Source organism: Microtus pennsylvanicus, chromosome 12, assembly GCF_037038515.1.
Source record: "Microtus pennsylvanicus isolate mMicPen1 chromosome 12, mMicPen1.hap1, whole genome shotgun sequence".
Lineage (NCBI taxonomy): Eukaryota > Metazoa > Chordata > Mammalia > Rodentia > Cricetidae > Microtus > Microtus pennsylvanicus.
Genome location: NC_134590.1, coordinates 35,144,291 through 35,169,346, shown reverse-complemented (window position 1 = coordinate 35,169,346; position 25,056 = coordinate 35,144,291). Strand labels below are relative to the sequence as shown.

The window sequence follows — 25,056 nt, the reverse complement described above, 5'->3', positions numbered from 1 at the left end:
CGAGGCTGGGAAGTGGAGGTTAGAAAAATAACATACAGAAAAGCTGTCAGGGGGGCTGGAGAGATGGCTCAGAGGTTAAAGAGCATTGCCTACTCTTCCAAAGGTCCTGAGTTCAATTCCCAGCAACCACATGGTGGCTCACAACCATCTGTAATGGGGTCTGGTGCCCTCTTCTGGCCTGCAGGCATACACACACGGGATATTGTATAGATAATAATAAATAAATAAATATTTTTTTTAAAAAAAAGAAAAGCTGTCAGTTCCATGGCGATGCCTCCAAGTCAGGGACACACCATCCTCATCATCACTGAAGATGAGGGCTTCGGTAGACGGCCAAGGAAGTCTGGCGACGCATTGATGGGAATGTGGTGGTAAGACGGGAGTGGGAATGAGGCCGCTCTCAGGTTCTGTCCTGGATAATGGTGACTCCGTTCATGAAAATCAGGAACACGGGGCAGGAGAAGATCGAGACTACGGTGAGCTAAATTTTGGCCATACCTAAGGTGGGGACATCCAAGTACAGCTGTGTCGTCAGTGGTAGGTCTGTGGGTGTCGGAGTTTGGGAAGGACCCTGGCTTCTGCTAGAGAAAGGCTGGGTCGAGCTGCTCTCTTCACACACATTCAATCAACCTTGTTTTGAGCCACTAATGAACGATTCCAGGGCACTGGGGAAAGAGAGGGGTGCCGCCTGCCAGTGCGGACGCTCTTAGAGTAATGGGCTGATGGCTGCAGAAAAACTCAAGCCAAATAACACTAATTTTTCAGCTATAAATAAACCTGCCTCTGCAGTCAGGGCTTTCAGTAACTCAGAGGAGAGGAAATGTAGCCATGGAAACGGGAAAGAGGGCTCGGTGGAGGCCACATCATGCCCGCAGGGCGAACATGTCAGCGAGTTCCAGCCAAGAGCAGCAGAGTGGTGGGTGGTCTGGCCGGTGGGAAAGAGGCTAGCCTGATGTCTTGGGTTCAAGTTCAAGCTGGGTGTCTGTAATAGGTTATCGGATACACGTGAATGAGCCTTTGTTCCTGTTTGGAGACATTGTCCCTGTTTGAGATCTTAATATGTATTCCTGAATTCAGTCCTCAGAACTACCTCAAGGCTTTTGTCTTGAGTCCTTTAGAGACAAGCAAACTGATCCTGGCAGAACGAGACAGTTCCGAGATTTGAACCCAGGTAGTGTTCATCCAGATTCCTCTCAGGGTCTCTTCACCACTGTTACTGGGTTCACTTCCAGAGGCTTTTGCATTCTTAGCAGCCTACAGATTTCATGATGGGCAAGCAGCATTATTTATATTGAGGCCCCTCTCGTTCCTCTCAAAATTGGTCCTCCAAGGAGACAGCGTGGAAATACGTGTCCCAACTCTTCTTAGTTCTGAGAGTCCCTGTCCCGCAGAGTGCAACAGAGGGCCCGAGCCAGCAGTGATGTCATCAACGTGGGAGATGACAGCTCACGGAACTCCGTGCTACTGCCCTTGTGGGCTCACAAAAAGAGACGCCTTTCTCCTGCTCTTGCCCTGTGGTGCAGACAGGTTACTTACAGGCTGTCCACGCCTGCTTCTTGCAACTGCCCAAACCTTGGAAACTCCACAGAGGTAAAAAGATTACGGTGGACAATAGCCTTGCTGTCATGGAAGTCACCAAGTCAGAGCACATGGCTTGGAGTTGGCATCAGAGATCGGGGGAAGTGCATTCTAGGAAAAGAGAACTTAAATTTTGAAACGGCAGGAAATGATGTATCTGCCACAAGATCAACATGACTTTCTCATAAACTTATTAAGCAATTGCATTTTTCTAAGCAGTATTTTTCCACCTACATTGTACACATATAACTAGTAAAGTGAAATTAAGGATTTAAAAAATAATGAGTTTTATGGTAAGCAGAAGATACTGCTTATCATAATTGTGGAAGTATGGTTTTGAACGTGCTACTCTCCTGGGTTGAAGATCATGCCATTGGTCTGTCACCTCGGAGCCAGCTCTTACTCCCTTGCCTTACTGCATGTCTGTCAGAACTACTAAGAATTCCTATAGCACACACATAGAGAGGAGGGCCTGGGACTTAACCTGAGAAACTCAACATCGAAGGGATGTGTAGACAGGGGAGATTTGCCTGAGAAGTTAGGGTGAAAACCCAGAGAAATGGCCACACAAGGACAGTTTCTAGCATGTTCTCTTCGTAGGCTTATGAAGCCATTGCAGGTACTCTGTACCAAGACCAGCCATTGTTTCTGTGGTTCCTTTGGAACAGAAATTCCTAAAGGAAGAAGGGCATTGGCTTGGGCAAGCTGGAGAAGCAGAAGGAATATGGTCACTGCCATTTCCCAAGAACCGTTGCAGGAAGGGTTGTCTTACTTACTCTTCTATTGCTATAAAGAGACACCACGACGGAGGTAACTAATACAAGAAAGAACTTGACTGGGGCTCTCAGCTCCAAAAGGGAGTGGAGTTCATGACCATCACGGCGGGGAGCACTGCCGCAGTCACAGCACCAGAGCAGTAGTTGAGAACTCACGTCTTGATCCACACGTAAAAGAAAAAGAGAGAGATAGACACTGGGAATGACGGGACTCTTTTGGAACCTCCAAGTCTCCTGCCATTCCCAGTGACAACATCTCCTCCACCAAAGCCACACCTCCTAATTTGCTGGAGGCTGCAGCACGCTCATCTGAGTCTATTCACCCTACAAATGGAAACCACGGCAGACTAACGTACCGTCTAGCTTGGTGAACCAAGGTTTTGGTGAACTATGAGTTTTTCCGGGGTTTGTTCACAGGCATGTGGGTGAGGGTTACCAGAAGGAACAGAGAAGACTCCAAAATGCAGCTGCCTCTCTGAAAAGCCCACCCTGACAGTTGATGACTCATAAAGCTGCAGGCCTGGACACTGCACAGCTCACAGGCAGCTTGACAGGTCTGAGAAATCAGCTTGGGTGGCTAGCATCTTCTCCCCGAGCCATTGTTGGCTAGTCTATAAAGCTGGGGAGAGGCCTTCCAGAATCTCCCAAGTTTCTACTTGACCTGACGTGTGACGTTTGTTTACCTCTGGAGTCTCACGAGCCTCCTCTCTCTTCCTAAGGGAATATTTCAATCTGCTAAACCTAAGAGTATACACACACACACACACACACACAGAGAGAGAGAGAGAGAGAGAGAGAGAGAGAGAGAGAGAGAGAGAGAGAGAGAGAGAGGGAGGGAGAGAGAGATCATTTAAATCCCACCCTTAAGAAGTGATTCAGATTCAGTCCTCCAAAGCAGGGGGAATAACTGCTCCTCTGAGACTGTTCTGGAATATTCTGTTCTCATCTAACAGAATTGTGTTTGGGTAAACATTAATCTGGCTGAGGATGAAGAAAGAGAAAGCGGGAATATTCTAGAAAAATATATTGCTTAGGACAAATAGAGTCCAATCTATTTCTTGGCTTAAATCAATTGATAGATTTTATTGTCATAAGCCTTTGACTATTAGCCAGAAATCCTAGATGAATGGGTGGATTGCTGTAGATGTGGTATTTCAAGTGATTGTTGGTCAGGCTGGTTTTTTGGAGCCGTTTCTTAGGTGGGTTTAAAACATCAGGTTTCCCTGATGACAATGTGCCCTGTGCAGAGTTCTGCAGGGAGTGTACAGCGACACCTGGTGGCCAGCAAGGCAAAGTACCTTGGCTTTGTTAGACCATCATGAATTTGAAATTACTTCTCAAATTTGATTTGTTGTTGAGAATTGCATCCTTTGTTCCAATTCTTATAGTAGGATTGTTGTTCTATATTTAAAACAAATAGACTTTGATTCTGGTAGATTATTTCTAGAGTGTCCCAACTTTTTAAAAAGATCATTCATTAGGTGAGTTAGCCAGGTCTGTATTGAATTAAATCTTACTGGGGTCAGGACCAGGGGGAGACAAGAGAGGCGTTTAGCATTGAGTGAAAAATCTAAAGGGTGCAAAAACAATCTCAGTAATGAATAGAGATGAGGATGATGGTGGTGGTGATGGTGATGATGATGATGACTGGTCAGGGTTTTGCTCGTTAACCCTAGCTGGCCTGAAACTTACTATGTAGGACAGAGTAGCCTCCAACTCCCGGAAAACTTTCTGCCTCTGTCTCCCAAGTGCTGGGATTGCAGGTGTGCCACCATACATAGCTTTACATGGAATTTCTCTCTCTTTCCTCTTTCCTTTTCTACACTAGTGTTACTTGGTGGGGGGTCTGGAATTTGTGGCCTCAACCAATCCTCCTGCCTCAGTCTCCCAAGTAGCTGGAACTAACTGTGCCTGGCTTAATGCACTATTTTTAAAAGCCAAATCCAATGCAACGTTTCAGTATAAGAAATATAGACATTTTTATGTGTATGGGTGTCTTAGTCACTCTTCTGTTGCCATGACAAAACCCCCTGGCCAAAGCAACTTACAGCAGAAAGAGTTTATAGGGGCTTACAGTTCCAGAGGGCTATAGTCTGTGACCGTCAGGGCAGAGAGCATCGCGGCAGGCAGCTTACATCTATTTATTTATTTATTTATTTATTGTGTATACAATATTCTGTCTGTGTGTATGTCTGCAGGCCAGAAGAGGGCACCAGACCTCATTACAGATGGTTGTGAGCCACCATGTGTTTGCCGGGAATTGAACTCAGGACCTTGGAAGAGCAGGCAATGCTCTTAACCACTGAGCCCCATCACTCCAGCCCCTGAGAGCTTACATCTTGAAGCAACAACCACAAGCCAGAAAGAGCCAACTGGGAATGGCATGGCCTTTTGAAACCTCAAAACCCACCCCCTGTGACACACCTACCCCAATAACACCACACCTCCTAATTCTTTCCAAATAGTTCCACCATTGAGGATCAAACGCTCAAATATATGGGCCTCTGGGGACCGTTCTCATTCAAATCCCCACAATGAGAGTCGACTGGTGTCCAGGGAGGTGAGAAGAGGTATCAGATCCCTTAGAACTGGAGTTACAGGTGGTTGGGTGCTGGGAACAGAACCATGGTCTTCTGCAAGGGCAGCCAGGGCTCTGAACTGCTGAGCCATCTCTCCAGCTCTGAGATACCAACGTTTTAATCACAGAATCAGTGCTGCTGATTTTCTCTTTCAGCTTAGGCACGAACAAGGCTCTGTTAGGCAGTGAGAAGAGCGAGCACACAGAGGGCCTGGCCTCCAGCCTGCTTCATCCTCATCCCCGTTGCCCCTGCCGTGCAGCTGCCCCTTCCTTGCTGTAGCCTTTCCGGTTTCCTCTCTCTCAGCTCAGGTGTGCACAGCCTGCATCAATGCAATGACAGGAGAGACTAAAGGGAGAACGGAATGCTACAAAGTGGCCAGAAGGGGGGAAAAATCAAGAATGAGGTCTCCCAGTTCTGCTTATTTTCAGGACGCCACCCCCACTTGCTTCCCCAAGGGCACACCTTCTTCCTGCCCCTTCCTCCCTAGAAGCTTCTGCCTAAGTGCTTTTGGTTTTAATGTGTGCCAACGCCTTGTGCGTTGGAAACCTAATTCTCTCTATGTTGAACTAAATTTTATTTATCTGTGTTGTCTGTATGGGTTGGGCGAGGGACACACACAAGCTGTAGGGCATTTGAGTGGGTTAGAGTGCTCCATGGGGTCAGTTCCCTCCTTCTGCTTTACATGGGTTCCAAGGATTGTACTGAGGTCATCACGCTTGCCTAGAAAACAGTTTACCCACTGAGCCATCTCAATGGGCCTTAATGTTCGTGTGTGTGTGTGTGTGTGTGTGTGTGTGTGTGTGTGTGAGAGAGAGAGAGAGAGAGAGAGAGAGAGAGAGAGAGAGAGAGAGAGAGAGGAAAGAGGGGAGAGAGAGGAGAGAGTGTGTGTGTGTGAGAGAGAGAGAGGAGGGGGGTTAGAAAGGAGAGAGAGAGTGTGTGTGTGTTTGAGAGAGAGAGGAGAGAGTATGTGTGTGAAAGAGAGAGAGGGAGAGAGAGAGGGAGAGAGAGAGAGAGAGAGAGAGAGAGAGAGAGAGAGAGAGAGAGAGAGAGAGAGAACCACTTCAGGTGTTATTCCTTTCTCAGGCAGCCTCAGCCACTGCTTTTGAGAGTTACTCTCTGGCCTGGAGCTCTCTCTCAGACTAGACTGGCTGACCAAAAACTCCTATGAATCTGTATCCTCAGGGCAGGATTACAAGTGCACACCACAGCATCTGCTGGGGGTGTGTGTGTGTGTTTAAAAATGGGTTCTGGGGATCTCAGGTTCTCACGCTTGTGAAGCAAACACTTTACCAACCAACCTGAAACATACCTCAAGAATTCACAGGCTAATGGTGTCAGGAGGAGGGCCTTTGTGGTTGGATGAGGTCTCTTAGTGGGGAGTGGTGGATTACTGTCTTTACAAGAGGAACTGAGAGGAGCTAACCAACAAACTTCTCCTTTCTTCTCAGAAGACACTCTGTGTCACGCTGTAGTGTAGTAACAGGCCCAGAAGCCAGCACCAGGCTTTTGGGATTCCCAGGCTCTGAAGTGTGAGAATTGGCTGGATTGGCTCGTGAGTCATGCAGGCTGATCTACAGCAGCAGCACAGAACAGGACAGGGAGGGAGACGTGTCACTTCTTGGGTGCCTTCGGGCTGTGTTGCTGTGAGAGACACTGTGACCATGGCAACTGTAAGAAAGAAAAGCATTGGGGCTTGATTACAGTTTCAGAGGCTTAGTTTGTCATCGTAGCAGGGAGCATGGCAGCACGCGGGCAGACACGGTGCTGGAGAAGGAGCTGAGAGTTCCTCCTTAGGCAGCAGGAAGAGATCTCAAAGCCCACTCCCAGTGACCCACTTCCTCCAACAAGACCACACCTACCCCAACAAAATACACCTCCTAGTCCTTTATCTTTTCCTTCCTTCTTTCTTTCTTTCTTTCTTTCTTTCTTTCTTTCTTTCTTTCTTTCTTTTTTACAGGATTTTACTTTATTTTTCCTTTTTTCCTTTATTTTACATTCCAACCACAGTTCTCCTCCTGCCTCCCTCTCCCCTCCCCCCATCCACTCCTTCCAATGGATAAGGGCTCCCATGGGGAGTCAACAAATTCTGATGCATTTAGTTGGGGCAGGACCCAGCCCTTCCCCTCTGCATTAAGACTGAGCAAGGCATCCCACCATAGGGAATGGGCTCCAACAAGCTGGCTCCTGCACCAGGGAGAGATCCTGGTCCTACTATCAGGGGCCCCTCAGACAATCCAAGCTTCACCACTGTCTCCCACACATGGGGGGCCTAGTTCAGTCCCCTGGAGGCGCCACAGCTGTGGGTCTAGAGTTCATGAGTTTCCTCGAGCTTGGTTCAGCTGTCTCTGTAGATTTCTCTGTCATGATCTTGACCTTCCTCTCCTAGTCTGTCTAAGTTATGCTACTCCCTGATGACTAAGCATTCAAATATATGAGCCTCTGGGGGGGACCAATCTTATTCAAGCGGCCACAGCCACACTAGAGAACACACAGAGAGGGATTGGGAGCTAGTCACACAATATTCTGGGAGCAGGTCAGTTTGGTTTGCCTGGTACTGTCTTGAGTTTCCTTATTGAGTTCCAGGGAGGAACCTGGGATTAACAACTTTGCAGTAGACTGGTCCTGTGACAAGACAGGAGGATCTGTCTACCCCAGACACGTCATCCTCCCAGCTGTCACCAGGAAGATGGTAATGGCAAACAATGGGGCCACACCGTGTAACTGTGACCACGCTGTCTGCTGTGAAAAGAGGAAGTAGAAGCGATGGGCTAAGAAAGGATTGGATACTCAAGAACACCTAGAATGTTCCCGAGGAGAAGCGCTTCTCAGCCTGCAGTGAGGAGAGACCCCAGACTGTACAGGGAGCCACGGACACTCACCTTGCTCAGCTCTGTCCCCTGAGGGGACTTCCCAGTGAACAGTGAGTGTCTTGACAAAACACAGACATCAGAGCCTGGTGTGCTCCCTCAGCTCACTCACCTGGCCAGGACAGGCACCCGGGGTCATGTTTCCACCATCCTCCTGACCCAGAAACTGCCCGGCCCTTAGCGCCAGCTCACATCGCTTCATGAACTTGGCTCTTTTGTTGGCGACTAAATGAAGTTTTTACTGACTCCTGGAGCTGCCTGTGTGGCTTAACAGGGGTCATCTTTGTCAATAGCTTGCCACGTGTCAGGTATATGCTTGGCAGTTCATCTGTTTTCTCTTGAATCCTTACAATAACCCCTTTAAGTGAGTGTCATGCCTCACTCTCAGAAATGTAAAAATGAGTCTCAGGACTTATTACTCAACGATTAATAGATGATGGGCCTACGCCTTGATCTTGGGCCACGGGACTCTGCTGTGTCCTTTCTGCTGCATCAGAGTCAGCAGCAGAGAGAAGGGGGAGCTGCCTCTGGGCCCAGCTCTGCACCGAAGGCATTGACCTTGGCGGTGGCTCCCCTTGAGGAAGGACTGTCTACCATACATGGCTGTATACAGAAGAATAAAATCTATGTTCATGTTCTCAGGAAAAATTGCCTGCTACAGGCCAAAATATTACAAAGCTGAATGTAAGGCTAAATAAATGCCTACCTCAGTGTAAGTGAGAAGAAGGGGGGATGAGGAAGAGGAAGAGAAGGAGGACATGAAGAAGTTGACGTCTTCTCGTAATCTTAGAGATAATAAGAAAATATCTGCTATTTTCCATCTGTTCCCCCAGCTTTTTATTCCTTAGCTCCCCTTTCTTATTCCACGCATGACTCATTTGTATAATCCATAGATATCCAATCAGCATAGAACACGGCATGGTCACGTCTCTCCTGGAACCGAGTTTCCAGTAGGGAGGCAGACGATAAATAAGCAAGGACACAGACACGGCACACATCTTGGTTGCTCTTGGGTATGGGGGAAAGGAAAGCAGGAAAAAGGAGGAGGAGCGTTGGGGTGCTGTGTAGTACAGGGACCTCAGGAAGAGGCTTAGCCGCTGACCCAAGAAGGCAGAGACGGAGCCAGCCAAGGAGATGTGGCTAAGGAAACCCCTGATAGCGGGGACAGAAAGAGCTGAAGACTGGAATAGGAGGGGCATAGTGTGTCTGTGGGGCATGAAGAAGGCCATCGAGATGAGTGGGATGCGTGAGGGAGAGTGTTGCAATGCAGGGCTCCTCTCTCAGATGAAAACCCACTGAGCTAGCTCAGTGGATGGTGGTGGAAAAAACCACCCATGGCACCATGGTGGCTGTTAGAGGCAGGCATGGAGGGGCTGGTGGGAATTAGTGGACAACGGCTTGGACCAGGATGAACGGTGAAGAGCAGGAGAGGTGGCTAGATTCTAGACATGTTATAGAGGCAGGACCGCTAGAATCTGTTGATGGTTAGATATGAGCATTAGGTGTTGAACTGCGTACTCCCAAATGCATGTTTGAGGTCCTAACAGTCCCCCAGAATATAACTTTATTGGAGACTGTCTTTAAAGTGTGGGTGCTGGGAGTCTTAACCACTGAGCCGTCTCCCCAGCATCGCTCCCTTTCAACTTGACCACAAACCTCTAGCTCCATAAATAAAGTTTGGCATAGTTGCTGTCTCTAGTGTTTTGTGGTGGTAGGCACAGCATGGAGCAGGAGAAAAAGAACAGAAGCCTGGCAGTTTCACCAAGGTTATTTTGGGCCATGAGGCTTTCCCTTCACGATGCTCAGAAGCCCCAGGCAAGCCAGGCTTGCTGGGTTTCAGAAGAATGGGGTGCCCAGTTCGCTGGACACTTCCAACATCATCAGGCACTGTGGGAAGAGTGTTATTTAGATACCTGGAGCTATAAAGGTGGACTCAGCTCTACAGTCAGTGAGGATGCTTTCTGTCCAGTGCAATGCAATATGCACCCATGTTTCCATGTTCCAGGCTACCCTCCTCATTCCCTTTGGTTCTGCTCTACCTGGAAGTCCCCCCAAGACAATGGATTGGGGTATAACTGGGGGACATCTGGAGGGGAAATACAATCCTGGGAACAAAAGAGCACCCTGGGACTCTTTATCTCTCAGTAAAGCTGTGCCCATTCCCTCCTCCCAGCTTTGGGCTCTGATTCCTGAGGTCCCAGAGAGACTCCCACTTCCGGAACACTTAAATTTTCTCAGCAGCTGCCTATGCTTGGACCAGTTGTACCCAGTTCCTAACATCACTGGGTATATAACCAATATTGGAGTAATCTAGTTCCTTGCCTGGCTCTCTAATGACAAGGACACGTTTGTACAGCCTCTCACATCACAAGGGGCAGGGGCTACCGTGTGCTAGTTGGTCCCATGGATTTCTAACTCTTCAGTCGAAAGCTGACTATATTTGGAGCCTGCATGGAAGATGGTGTGAGGTGCTGTCTCCCCTGGCTCAGCCTTGCACCTTACCATGCCAGGGTGGGCACTGTAACTCTCTTCTACCTGCCGGCAATGCCCCTTCTTCATGGGGCACGGAACCCCAGCACATTGCCCAAGTACAGTTATGTGGATTTGTTGAATTCAGTGACCTGTACCAGGGGTCATGAACCATGACCCACCGCCTGTTTTTGTAAATAAGATTTGTTTTCCTCCTTTCCTTCTTGTCTGTTTATCTGTTTGTTTTGAAACATGTCTGTCCTGGTACCTGCTGCAATGCAGAAATCCTCCTGCCTCAGCTTCCCGAATGCTGAGATCGCAGGCCTATGAGCCCCTGTGCCTGGCTGCCAATACCATTTTCTCAGGCATGGGCACACTCGTTCATTTTGCCACTCCTCTGCTTTCACGGTGTAACCTTCAGGAAGAGCGCTTGTTACAGAGACCAGATGGTGTGAAACTGAAAATATTTGCCTTTCGGTTTTTGTTTTTTTACAGTAAGGGTTTGCTCATCTCTGTGATAGGTTTAGACTGGGTAACCCACAATGTACAGGGGACTACCACTAGGCTTGCTGGCTCATACCTGTAATACTTTGTCTACAAAAGAGTTCAGGGTTGACCTGGAGCTACATAACACCCTGTCTCAACACCTCCTATACGCTGTACATATTATTACAAAAACAAACAACTCTACTGTGGACTGATAATAATATTTACATTGCTGTAAAATAAAGGACAACCAGGAACTGGAAAGATGGCTTCTTAGGTAAGAGCACTTGTTGCTCTTCAGGGACCAGTCTTTGATTTTAGCACCCCAGCCAGATGGGGTTCACAACTACCTGGAGCACCCTCTTCTGGCCTTGGGGGGAACTACACACACACGCACACACATACACACACACTCACATAAACAAAAAGTAGTCTTTAAAAAAGACAACAAGAAAACAGCAGGAAAGAAATTCTCCCACCTAAAGTACAAACTATTTGTCAAATAAAGCAATTGTTCTCTAACGTGGTCTGTTGAGACATTTAAGGTAGGAGAAAGACACAAAGAGAGACCCAGAGAAGGAGAGAGGAGAGAAGGGGAAGTCTTATTGGAGAAGAAAGAATTATAAATAATTAACAAAATAAATTTTAGCTATAGCTTATATGTATGTATGTATCTATCTAGATATAGATGATATAAATATAATGTGCTTATCCCAGTAAAGTTTACTTATTTAACAGTTTTATAATAAGTATTATTTTCAGAGTTTACCATGAAGTCACTCATTTGCTTCTCAAAACAGCTCTAGGAGGTAGCCATTATTATAAACATTCCCATTTTATAGATGAAGCAACTGAGGCATGGAGACAAAGTAATCTGCTCCAGAGTGCTGAGATTAAAGGCATGCACCACCACCACCCGGGGAGAAAAGATCATTTTAAAAAATAAATTAATTAATTTTAAAAAGAGAAGAAACTTAAGAAAAATAAATATAGAAAAAAAATAAAAAAAAATAGTTTACTTCGTATTCTTTTTTTTTACTTAAAAATTTCCACCTCCTCCCCATTTCTCTTCCCCTCCCCCCACCTCCCTCCCCTTCCTTCTCCAGTCCAAAGAGCAGTCAGGGTTCCCTGCCCTGTGGGAAGTTCAAGGTCCTCCTCACTCCATCCAGGTCTAGGAAGGTGAGCATCCAAACAGACTAGGCTCCCACAAAGCCAGTACATGAAGTAGAATCAAAACCTAGAGCCATTGTCCTTGGTTTCTCATTCAGCCCTCATTGTCAGTCACATTCAGAGAGTCCGGTTTGATCATATGCTCCATCAGTCCCAGTCCATCTTTCTTTGGTGAGCTCCCATTAGATCAGCCCCACCGTCTCAGTGGGTGGACGCACCCCTCGCGGTCCTGACTTCCTTGCTCATGTTCTCCCTCCTTCTGCTCCTCATTTGGACCTTGGGAGCTCAGTCCAGTGCTCCAATGTGGGTCTCTGTCTCTAGCTTCATCCATTGCCAGATGAAGGTTCTATGGTGATATGCAAGATATTCATCAATATGGCTATTGGATAGGGCCATTTCAGGCTCCCTCTCCTCAGCTGCCCAAGGATCTAGCTGGGGACATCTCCATGGTCATCTGGGGACACCTCTAGAATCAAGCCTCTTGCCAATCCTAAAATGGCTCCCTTAATTAAGATATATACTTTCCTGCTCCCATATCCACCCTTTCTCCATCCCAACCGTCCCATTCCCCCAAGCTCTCCCCATCCCTTCTCACTTTTTTCTCCCCATATCCCCTTACCCCCACCCCACCCCCACCCTCAAGTTTTCAATTTTTGCCTGGCAATCTTGTCTCCTTCCAATATCCAGGAGGATAACACATCCAAAAAATTATACATTATGATCAAGTAGGCTTCATCCCAGAGAGGCAGGGCTGGTTTACTTCGTATTCTTTAGCAGCCTGGCCTCACTTTCACTCCCGCCAAAAAAAAAAAAAAAAACCAATTAATTGACTAATTAGTTAAGTGTTGGCTTAATTGGCACATTGTTAGCATTAAGAGGTGACCATCAGCTTTCTTCATCATTATTATTAGTAGTATTATTAATTCTAAGGGACCCACTGAATGAGCAGAGTGGAGCATGAGTAACCAGAATCAGCTACTAGGGCAGCTGGTACCCAGTGTTCCCTGAGCATCAGTTCCCAGAGCCTTCTCAGAGGACTGTGGGGAGTAAAAAAAACAGGAGGTCAGGCAGAAAGAGTGTTAGCCCGCAAGCAAAATATCACTTCCTTGCATCCAAAGTCATACTGTTAAAAACCAGGGCAGGCATGTTCATGTTGTAAGCATAATAATTCAGGTAGGTGGCCTGGATCTCATCGCTGGCCAGTAGGTGCTAGAAGCAAGCCCACGTGCATCTTGGGACCTTGGCTTCCCCATAGGATAATTCAGGGTTAAACAAAACTGCCTTGGACACTGGAGAGCAGTGGTTTGTTGAAGGAAGCGTGGTCCCAGGGTCTAGGACTTGTGTCATTGGATGACTGAGACTGGGCTGAGGGGGAGATAATGTCTTCTCAAAGAGTAGAGGTGGGTGGACAATTAGAAACCCTCTCAGCTGGCGGCTTGGGTATCTGTTCCATATGGGAGGTGTATTCCTGAACAGGGATGGGGTGACTCATCAGCTACCTGTAACCTGATCGAATAGAGCTATCTCATTTCCTTGCTTTGACCCTAGGCAGCCAAATTATCGTAATTTGGTTTCCAATACAGCTTCCTTAGACAAGAGAACAGCCGTGAGCTCCCAGACTACAGATGCAATTGGAAATTGGTGTGTGAGTGTGTGTGTGTGCAAAATTAGTTATGTGAAAAGTGAATGAAATTATATAAAATAGCGTTTTAATGAAACCTTTTCATTGAAAAGTGTGGTGATAGCATATGGTTAGAAGCTAGTCTCGCGGGATCTGGTTAGCCTTTGAACCCTTTGTTGTAAGTGCTGGCAGAGCCTGGTTGACTCCATAAATGGAGACATTCTGAATCTACGAAGCTGAGCTGAGCTGTAAATCATTAGCGCGTCCTCGATGCTGTCCCGGCTACATAGCTGAGGACTTGTAGCTTTGGGGACAGGGCTTGTCAGTTTACTCAGGAACACTCTAGGAATGACCAGGAAACTTGTCCAGACTTGGGGGTGGGGTTAGTCGCTACAGCCAGGTGTCTGACTCCAGCTCGAATTGGAAACCGTGCAGTTCTCCTGGGGTCAGGTGTCGTCTCCCATTCAGCAGACCGTCACATGAATACTCTTGCCCATTTTCTCCGTAAGGTCTGTGCCCAGTGGGACAGTGGGAGAAGTGGCCAGAAACAGGGAGGGAAGGAACTCAAACATCTACTTGTTCTAGAGACCAGGCAGCCGCGTCTCCTTCAAAGGCTGCTGGTCTCTGGATGTCAGCTCTATGTCTGTAGTCGCTCAGCCTCCCTTAGACTCTGCACCCAAACTGAATCCGCTGTGGCAGGTGTAGCAAGCCCCCATTTTGCTAACATGGGGTCTCTAGGCATCAAGTGTGCACTTGGTTCCTGCTTCTACCTTTTCTTCTTTGGTCTGGATAGAGGGTAGCTGTGCGCTAAGAGGGTTCTGTGCCCCAAGAGCAGCACTGCCTAAACCCCACCCCACCCCCAGCTCCTGCCATCACAGTTACCAGAGCTGCAGTCTCAGCTTACATGGCGGGGAGGGGGCAGGAGCAGGGGCAGGCAGTCTCCATCTCCATCTGTGGCAGTGAGGGCTCTTTGTGCCCTTCATAGATGGAAGCGGAAGTCCTCATTATCTAACTGGGGCATTCTAGAGGGTGGAAAAAGATGAACCGGCCCCATTCCTACCTCTCCTTTTGCTGGATGTATTTTGCTGCTTCTGGGCTCAGAGGTGAGAGTCTAGTACCATGCTCCCCATGGGCTCCTCAAGAGCCTTTTCTTTAGTAGAAGATGGGGTAGGGTTGGAAAGATAGGAGCGCCGATGTGCATACACGGGTATGTCCGTACCCCTTTCTGACTCACGATGATCAGAGTAGGCAGGACCAGCTAGAGAAAGAACTCATCCACCTGAATGAAGTTGTCCCTAGCTGATGTGGAGCCCTCCCCCCATTGCTATCCCAGCGATGTTCTTGTTTTGAAATGCTGATCCGGGTCCTTTCTTTGAGCAGCTGGAGAAGCAGCAGATGGAAAATATGCTCAGAAACTGTTTAATGATCTTTTTGAAGATTACTCCAATGCCCTGCGTCCAGTAGAAGATACGGACACGGTTCTGAATGTCACCCTGCAGATCACGCTTTCTCAGATCAAGGACATGGTGAGCGGCATGGGAGGGTGACACTTTGGAAAGAGCGTTTGCTCCTAAAGGGGATGTCTTAAGGGGACCACGGGAGAGAGTGAATGGGCAGTGCTGAGCACAGCTTGCAGGAGGAGAGAGAGCCAGGAAAAGGAAGCTTTCTACTAAATGAAAGCATTTCACCAAATGCTTTCGAATGTCACGATGTAGCTGCTGTCACCTACAGTTCTGGCCAGGAGCACTAGCAGTCTAGAGCAATCAAAAGAAACAGCGTTGCATGTGGTATGATTCTATTCATCAAGTGTTCAACATAGGTCTGTCCATTCAGACAGAAAACAGTGTTGGTTGCCAGGGACTGGTGGAGGGACCAACGATTGCTTAATGGCTATGTTGTTTCTCTTAGGTGTGATGAAAATGTCCCTGAGTTAGATAATTGAGACGATTATACAGTATGGTAAATTACCGGGAGCCACTGACCATTATAAAATGGCTAAAATGGAGCTTTTTAATATCTTATTTTAACCACTTGTATATGGGTGCCTGTGTGTTCTCTTGTGTATATTATTGCAGTGACTGCAGAGGCCAGAAGACGGCATTAGATCCCTTGGTGCTAGAATTATAGGCAGTTGGGAGCTTCCTAGCATGGGTTCTGGGCACTGCACTTAGGTCCCCTGTATACACATAGTACTCAGATGTTATGTGGATTTAATCACAATTATAAAAAACATGACATGGATGATTTCCTGCATATAAATATTTTATTACACACTGTTATGAGATTTGAATGATGTTTTCTTTTGCATGCGGTAGATATTTCCCAACTCCTAGCTCAAATGTATTGGTAGTTGATCCATTTTCAGAGAAAATTGAGCAGTTGATTCATAGAAAGATATAAAGTCTTAAATACCTGTCTCTTTTACCTTCTGCACACCCATCAAGGAGGCATTAGGTGTAGCCTTGGTAATCCATCAACCAGATAGAATTTTGAAAGGTCTCATTTGTGGGTGGAAAGAGATGGGCTTCCTTGAGATTCCTGCTGTCAAGAATAAGTGTCCCGCAGCTGAAAATCTATACAGGATAAAGTAACATCTGGCTTCATTGCTTAGGATGAGAGAAATCAGATTCTGACGGCCTATCTGTGGATCCGCCAAACATGGCATGACGCATACCTCACATGGGATCGAGACCAGTATGATGGGCTAGACTCCATCAGGATCCCCAGCGACCTTGTGTGGAGACCCGACATTGTCTTGTACAACAAGTAAGTACACCTCGGACCAGATGATTCCCTGCCACAAACCTACAGATTTAGTAGAAACTTCAACATGACATCAAGGGGACATCTAAATTACACATGGAATATGAATCTGTGTTCCTAGTCCAACTCTCAGATGATAAGAGTATCAGCTCCGGAAAGCCTAGAGTTGGAAGGAGACTATCAAATTCTATACTCCCCCTTTCCGGTGCAAAATCGGAGGCCGTGCCGGGCGGTGGTGGCGCACGCCTTTAATCCCAGCACTCAGGAGGCAGAGGCAGGCGGATCTCTGTGAGTTCGAGACCAGCCTGGTCTACAATAGCTAGTTCCAGGATAGGCTCCAAAACCACAGAGAAACCCTGTCTCGAAAAAAAATCGGAGGCCATGTTAGTTTCTTAAGAAACAAGCTCTAAGCACAGACTGGGGACTTGAAGAAGAGACACTTGTCAGCTCACGCTTTTGGAGCCAGAGAAGAAAGTGTTAGTGGACTCCCTACAGAAGCCTATTCCGTGCCTCTGCCCCAGCTTCTAGCATTTGCTATTCGCTTGAGGTGTAGAAGCAGCACTTTGATCTTTGCCTTCATCTTCACAGGGTGGGGCAGGGGGCATCTCCCTCTGTGTGTCCCATGCCTGAATCCCCTCTCTTGGACACCCTGTTCCAGCCTGATCTGCATCTTAACTGGGCACCTGCCGTAACCATTCCTCCTCCCCTCTCCTTCTTCTCTTCCTCTTAGGAGGTTTGTATGTTGATGGTCCTTTGTTTTTAAAGACAGGATCTTGCTGTTTTGCTCGAGCTATCCTGGATCTGGCAATCCTTCTGCCTCAACCTCCCAAGTTTACCACCATTCCAACTGAGCTCTGTTCTTCCATAAGCTCGCATTCTGAGGTGCTGGAAAGCTAGGACTTCAACGTAAGGATTTCTGGAGAAACGATTTAACCTGCTCATGGTCCAAAGATTATGTGGCAGAAATGCTACCAAGATTCAACAGGATGGGCCACCTAGAATTGTCCAGTTGGTTTCAGACTATAGAGTCAGGGAGGATGGAATCTTGGGACTGTTTTGACTCTTTTCTCAGAGCAAGGGCCTGCATACATAGGTATGGTTCATGTTTCTCAGACTGTAAAGTATACTTGAAATTGCCTACAGTTCCTGATAAAACCCAGACTTGAATTCAGTAGCTGCAGAGTGGACCTGTTGTCCATTCCTCATTTTAAGGAAGCAGGAAAATGTCTCACATGCCTTCCAAACAAGCTAACATTTAAGAACTGAGACTTTATTACCCTGCTCTACCCTCTCTCCTCCTTCTCCCTCATTCCCTACCGTCTTTCCATGATGAGTCACGGGATCCATCACCGCTTTCATCCACAAAGTAAGCTCTGAGAATTCCGTTGATATAAATGATCTTTCGGTGTTTTCTGGAGGTTCTACCAGTTCTCCCTGGGGAACAAGCAGAATAAACAGGGCTCTCCCTACCCTCTTGGCTCTACTGGGCGCCGCAGTGCACAGCTTTGTTGAAATTCTTCTTTGCACGCATACACAGCCGCTAAGTTAAACCTGCGCCAGCGACTCTGTACTAGAGCAGCAAGTTATGCGCTCACGAGCTCATACCAACAGTACCTCTGCCTTATAGTAACAGTGGAGGAAGACCAACTCCCTAAAGAAAGTAGAGTTCTCATACCTAGAAGCAGTAGGGGCCGATGTTGACAGAGTAAGAGAAAATACCCTGGGAAATAGTGAACATCTGTAATATTACAGAAGAGTGACTTTTTCTCCTGTGTTTTCAAATGAACACACTCACCTCTGAGGACAGAGAATCAGATCTTATCCCTGAGAGACTGCCTTCTTTTCTGGATGTTTAGATCATGGGCAGCAATGATGTGGGATGGAAGGAACCTAGCAGAGATGCTTTACGGAAGATGGTAAGGGAAGTGGTCCAGATCGGTCGCAGGAGGTGGAGGAGAAGGTGCCTTGGAAGTGACTCCAAACTCAGTTGCTAGAGGGACAGAGAAAGGGGACCCACTGCCAAAGATGCTGAAGTCATAGACACGGGGTGATGAACTGTTCAGAGGTAAATCGGTAAGGCTCCTTAGCAAGCACCTGTCATTATTTCCCCATCTGCTGTCCAGGGCTGACGATGAGTCTTCAGAACCCGTGAACACCAATGTGGTCCTGCGGTACGACGGCCTCATCACCTGGGATTCACCAGCCATCACCAAAAGCTCCTGCGTGGTCGATGTCACCTACTTCCCTTTCGACAGCCAGCAGTGTAACCTGACCTTTGGTTCCTGGACCTACAACGGCAACCAGGTGGACATATTCAATGCCCTGGACAGCGGTGACCTCTCTGACTTCATTGAGGATGTGGAATGGGAGGTCCACGGCATGCCAGCTGTGAAGAACGTCATTTCCTATGGCTGCTGCTCCGAGCCGTACCCAGACGTGACCTTCACCCTGCTCCTGAAGAGGAGGTCCTCCTTCTACATCGTCAACCTCCTCATCCCCTGTGTCCTCATATCATTCCTCGCTCCCTTGAGCTTTTATCTCCCAGCAGCCTCTGGGGAGAAGGTCTCCCTGGGAGTGACCATCCTCTTGGCTATGACTGTGTTTCAGCTAATGGTGGCAGAGATCATGCCAGCCTCAGAAAACGTGCCTCTGATAGGTGAGTGTATATATGTTTAGCTTTGTAGTGGCTGGGAAGGTGTGCATGCTTCAAATCGAAGCAGTTGGTCGAATGTTTCCACAAAATCCACTCTGCGCCTGCAGATGGCATCTTTGCCTATAGGTATGGCTGTTGGCATCAAATGGTTCTTGTGATCTCCGGGTTTACAAAGGAACAATTGTTTATTTTAGGGTTATCTAACTTTGGATTTTGAGACAGAGTTTTATAGTGTAGCCCAGGCTGGCCTCAAACTTGTTATTTACCCAGGAAGAAACTGAATCTTTTGCTCCTCACTCCCTCCACCTCCTGAGTGTTGGGATTGCAGATCTGTTCCACCAAACCCAGTTTACTTGGTACCTTGGTGTGGAGATTAAATCCTGGGCTTCATACATGCAGTTCATAGTTCTAGGTCTTTCTTCTCAAAAGGAGGCATGGCAGCTGTGAGAGGAAGACCAGCCGAGACAAAAGTCAGACATCCGCCCTGCATAGCAGAGACCACCCCCCTCACACACTTATTAGAACAGAGGTTCTAATAAGGATTTGCTTTGTCGATCTTTTTAAATGATAAACGTTTTATTTTTAAAATATAAAAAAATGTATTAGCCACAATGGGCAGGATTTGGGAATCTGGTCATCCTGAAGCAGAATACATTTTCTTATGTTTTGGTTGTGACAGCCTTTGATAGCTGAGCCTTCTCTCCAGCCTGCAGAACACGTTGTTGACAGTCTGCAGGAATGTAACCTTCAGCCAAGGGTTAAAGTGGAGGCTGAGGCTGCCATGCCTGCTACTCCATCTACCTTGTTCTGAGACCCCTCCATCACCTTTGACACCTCCTGCCACTGCCACCAAGGAGACCCCTCCAAGCTAATGCCTCAACTGGCTGCTATAATAGATGCTCACTGGAACCCAAATAAAACCTCATTTCAGTTTCTTAAGATAAGACACAGGAGAAGTACAGGACTCAGGGACATAGAGAACACTAGTCACTGGGTGCTGTGTGACCCTTTGTTCACTACAGAATCCACTTATCCAACATTCAGACAGTGATGTATATCAGTCTCTATGGAAACATCTTCCCTTTTTATTTTTGTTTTTTGGGGAACAAGGACTCATATGGCTCAGGCTGACTTGGAATTGGTTCTGTAGCCAAGGTTGTCCTTGAATTTCTGATCCTTCTGCCTCCACCTCCCAAGTGCTGGGATTACAGATGGCGTTGCCACACCTGGATACCTTTTCCCTTTTATGTCTCTTTGAGAAAACACAGACACACATAGACACACAGACACAAACAGAAACAGACACATACAAACAGATACATACACAGGCACACACAGACACAGATACACACAAGACACAGACACACACAGAGATACACAAAAACACAGATACACACAGACATAGACACACACAGATATACACAAACACATATACACAGAGACATAGACACACACAGACACACAGATACACACAGAGACATACATAGATACACACAAGACACAGGAGACACGCACAGGCACAAGATACACACACAATTTTTCCCCTAAAATAAACACAGGTTTTCTTCTCCACTAGTAAAGGAAAAGTGTAGGTATCTGGTACCTTAATTACTTCTCTGAAGACAGAAATGAGTGTCATGGTGACAGACACCTGTCACCTGGCACTCAGGGGGGTAGAAGAGAGACTGGGAGCTCAAGGCCTGCCTTAACTACACAATGCAACAGTGACACGTGCCCCTGGCAATGCTGAAGCATGCATGGGCTACACATTTATGTTGGGTGTCATGGTCTGAGTTGATGAGGATGATTGACCAGGTCTCTTCCTCAAGGAAGAGGTTCCAACAAGATGTGAACTCGGTTCGCTGGATTCGGGCTCCAGAGTGTTAACCATTACACCACGGGAGCTGGTGCCAACTACGCAATACCCTTACTCAAAAAAACCCAAAACCAAGCCAGAAATGATAACTCTGTCTGCAGTGAGATCACTGACAGGTTCCTCTCTTCCTTAGCGGTGACATTCAATCCCAATTGACGCATTTCTAAAGAGAGATGACTCACAAGCATTTGGAGGGCATTAATCGTTTCTATGGTAATGTGGGACTTGTCCTTCTAGAAGGTGTATACACGGATCTTGAGAACATTTGTTAAAAATGCCAGCATTTTATTTGTAGCACCTGTGAAATGGGCTCCCTGCCTTTGGTTGTCATTGTTATTGGGGACAGCATCCCACCATGCAACCAGGCTGGCCTTGCACTTGGATTTTCATCTCTCAGCTTCCCTAGTGCTGGAAGCCACCCCGCATAGCTTTGAACTCCCAATCTCTCCCTCCCCGGCTCTGTCTCTCCTCCACCTCACCCTGTGCTTGCAGATTGAACCCAGGACCTTGTGCGTGTTAGGCAAGAGCTACAGTCCCAGCCTTTTTGCTCTCACAGTACACACACGTTTACACTTTCTGAATGACAAGTAGCATTTCGTGCATGTTCCTGGCCCATGCTCCCTTTATAGTTAATCTGGGGTTTTTAATAAATAATAAGTGGATGGTAAACATTATTATGAATGCTGTTCTGGGATGGACAGCTGTGCTGAGCTATCCTAGCCTTAGAACAAGACTGTTTTTGCTTCAGGTCAGGCTGGACCGAGATCAAGGCCACTGCTGCCTCAGAACACCAGCAAGAATTAATCATAGCGAGTCAAGACTGTAAATTCTGAGCCTGGTTTAGCGTTTAGAATAGGAGGTCACAAGGAGCCATTCCTGACTTGTGGCAAGGCCAGAACTGCCTCAAGGCCAGGCTATTGCTAACCACAATAAACCTGGAACTCCATGACACTAAAACATGCCTGCCTGTCCCCACAACTCCCCACCGCACAGAAGCTGCCCCTGGCCGGCATCTGTGGAGCTTCTCTCTCTGTCTGGCCAGCTGCAGCTGCAGATCCCTATCATCTAACAAGCTCTACTCGGCCTTATGTCGTTAGCAAACTCATTCGCGGCTCCTTTGTCAGAGGCCTGCCAGTGCTGTCGGAGGCAAGGCTTTATCAAGCCTCCTGTCAGCATTTATAAGATAACTGTGTGAGTTTTCTCTTTTACACATTAACACAGTGAATTACACCAATAGGCTTTCCCATATCGAATTTTGGATTCCTCAACCAGAACCTCTTTATCATGATTATTTCAAGATACTCTGGGGAACGGGGATATCTGTCAATGGAGGAGCACTTGTCTAATACACAGAAAGCCCTAAATTCAATCCTAAATACTGAAAAATAAATAATTAAAAAGACACCACGGCCGGGCGGTGGTGGCACACGCCTTTAATCCCAGCACTCGGGAGGCAGAGGCAGGGGGATCTCTGTGAGTTTGAGGCCAGCCTGGTCTACAAGAGCTAGTTCCAGGACAGGAACCAAAAGCTACAGAGAAACCCTGTCTCGAAAATCCAAAATAATAATAATAATAATAAAATAAAATAAAAAGACACCACGGTGATGAGGGTATAGCTTGGTTGGTAGGGCACTTATCTAACATGAATGAGCACCTCATGGATCCAGGCAGGGTGATGCCTGCCCATGATAATTCATGCAGGGCAATGCCTGCCCATGATAATCCAGGCAGGGTGATGCATGCCTGTGTTAATCTAGCCTAGGTGATGCATGCCCATGATAATCCATGCAGGGTGATGCATGCCCATGATAATCCATGCAGGGTGATGCATGCCCATGATAATCCAGGCAGGGTGATGCATGCCCGTGATAATCCAGGCAGGGTGATGCATGCCCGTGATAATCCAGGCAGGGTGATGCATGCCCATGATAATCCAGGCAGGGTGATGCATGCCCATGATAATCCAGGCAGGGTGATGCATGCCCATGATAATCTAGGTCAGATGATGCATGCCGGTGATCCCCAGCACTTAGGAGGTGGAGGCTTGAGAATTCGAAGCTCATGATCAACCTAGGCTGCCTGACAAATCCAAAGTCAATCTGGGCTAATGTGAGACTCTAGCTGAAAATAAATAAATAAATAAAAAGATATTTAAAAATTCTATTAAAAAGAACTTTTCCAAATTCGTTTGTAAAAAAGGATGAGCTGCTATTTCTTTTCCTACTATTTTTTCCAATGAAAGCTCCTGCTCTCTTCCTCTCCTCTCCCCATGAGTGCCCTATTTTACTCTGTTCCTTTTTGGAGAAGGCCTCTTTCTACATTACGCAGGCTGACCTTTACCTCCTGGGCACAAGCATCCACCTCCACCTCCCGAAGCTGGGATTACAGGTGCGATCACTGTGCTCATCTTATTCCTCACTTCAAAAAGCTTCCCTTGGTTTTATTTGTGGAGGATGAGGGTGAGGGTGGGCCTGGGGGTGGGGTGGGGCTTGTGTCCATACACTCACACTCTAGGTCATGCTGAGGCAAGAGCAGGCCCTCCCCGCCATTCTGCTCTCTATCCTTCTGCACTGAGACAGGGGGGGTCTCCCTTAAATGAAGCTGTCCGTTTCAGCTAGGCTGGCTGGACAGTGAGGTTTGGGGCTCTACCTGCCCCTGCCCACCAATGCTGGGATTATAGGCACAAAGAGCCTTAGGTGCCTTTTTTAAAATTAATTAATTAATTAATTTTTTAAAATTTATTTATTTATTAAAGATTTCTGTCTCTTCCCCGCCACCACCTCCCATTTCCCTCCCCCTCCCCCAATCAAGTCCCCCTCCCTCCTCAGCCCGAAGAGCAATCAAGGTCCCCTGCCCTGTGGAAAGTCCAAGGAAACCCCACCTCCATCCAGTTCTAGTAAGATGCTGCCTAGGTTCCTACAGCTGAGGACTCAAATTAGGTCCTCATGCTTGTAGAGCAGGTTATCTTACCGCTGAGTCATCGCCCACCCTTGGGCTCTACTTTGTTTGTTTCTGCTCTTCACGAATCTGTGCCCTTCCCGTGCCTTTCTATCACCTCCCCTTTTCATGAACATTTAAATGCCTTATGGAATAAGATCTCATCTAAAGTCAGTGGCACAGCGTCCCCTTTCTTAGACAGTCTTAATTGTGTCTCATAACAATGAGGCCTGGAGGTGTTCTAAGAACAGGTCAAAGGCTACACTTGCTGGTTTGTTGAGAATGAGTGTGTTTTCACATCCTGGTAAACATCTGTAAACCTTTTAGAGTCAAGGATGGTACTGAATACTTTACAAGGACATTTATGCTCTGCCTCACCATATTGTACGTTGGACGCCATTGTTACACTTGTTTTATAGAGCAGGAAGCTGGAGTTCATCACAGTTTCATGTTTAGTTCTGAGTTTAGTGGGTGACAATGCTGGACTTCAGATTTAAAAGGCACCACTAGCGTGGACCAACTTCTTAGGAAAGGTGTCTGTTTCTTTTTCAATCAGAATGAAGAGAGTATGAAAATAAACTTAGCCAATGCCACTGTCATTCCAGGTAAATACTACATTGCCACCATGGCCCTGATCACGGCCTCCACGGCCCTTACCATCATGGTGATGAACATCCACTTCTGCGGGGCTGAGGCCCGGCCAGTGCCACGTTGGGCCAAGGTGGTCATCCTGAAATACATGTCCAGGATCTTGTTTGTCTACGATGTGGGTGAGAGCTGCCTCGGCCCCCACCACAGCCAGGAGGCGGAACCACTCACGAAGGTTTACAGCACACTCCCAGGGGCCAACCTGAAAACATCCAGAAACAAAGACCTTTCCAGAAAGAAGGAAATGAACCAACTCTTAAAGAACGACCTGGGGTGCCAGGGCGGGAGCCCCCAGAATGCTGACGGTTCCTGTGCACGTTATGAAGTGCTGACTAGAAACATCGAGTACATTGCCAAGTGCCTCAGAGACCACAAAGCCACCAACTCCAAGGGCAGCGAGTGGAAGAAAGTCGCCAAAGTCATAGACCGGTTTTTCATGTGGATTTTTTTTGTTATGGTGTTTGTCATGACCATTTTGATCATAGCAAGGGCAGATTAGGAGAAAAGACAAGGAGTGGGCTGGTTGGCATTGGATATTTGGGGAAAACAATCAATAAAACGCCCCTGTGAACTGTTTTAATGTTTGAGTCCAGTTGCTGTTCACATACAACTTAGGAGATACGTTGTGTGTGC

General features: G+C 47.2%; 1 protein-coding gene across 1 annotated transcript; it reads left to right on the top strand.

The window, feature by feature from the left end:
• Positions 1–307: 307 nt before the first annotated feature.
• Positions 308–25,003, top strand: Chrna9 (cholinergic receptor nicotinic alpha 9 subunit). Its single transcript, XM_075943073.1, has 5 exons — positions 308–371; positions 14,927–15,072; positions 16,158–16,312; positions 18,433–18,965; positions 24,381–25,003. The coding sequence occupies exons 2-5, from the start codon at positions 15,070–15,072 to the stop codon at positions 24,920–24,922; spliced, it is 1,233 nt and encodes a 410-aa protein (XP_075799188.1). The 5' UTR covers positions 308–371; positions 14,927–15,069; the 3' UTR covers positions 24,923–25,003.
• The last annotated feature ends 53 nt before the right edge of the window (positions 25,004–25,056 follow it).

Coding starts and splice junctions, on each gene's coding strand:
- Chrna9 (XM_075943073.1), top strand. Junction 16,313..18,432: donor GACATTGTCTTGTACAACAA/GTAAGTACACCT, acceptor TCTGCTGTCCAG/GGCTGACGATGAGTCTTCAG. Junction 18,966..24,380: donor AGAAAACGTGCCTCTGATAG/GTGAGTGTATAT, acceptor CTGTCATTCCAG/GTAAATACTACATTGCCACC.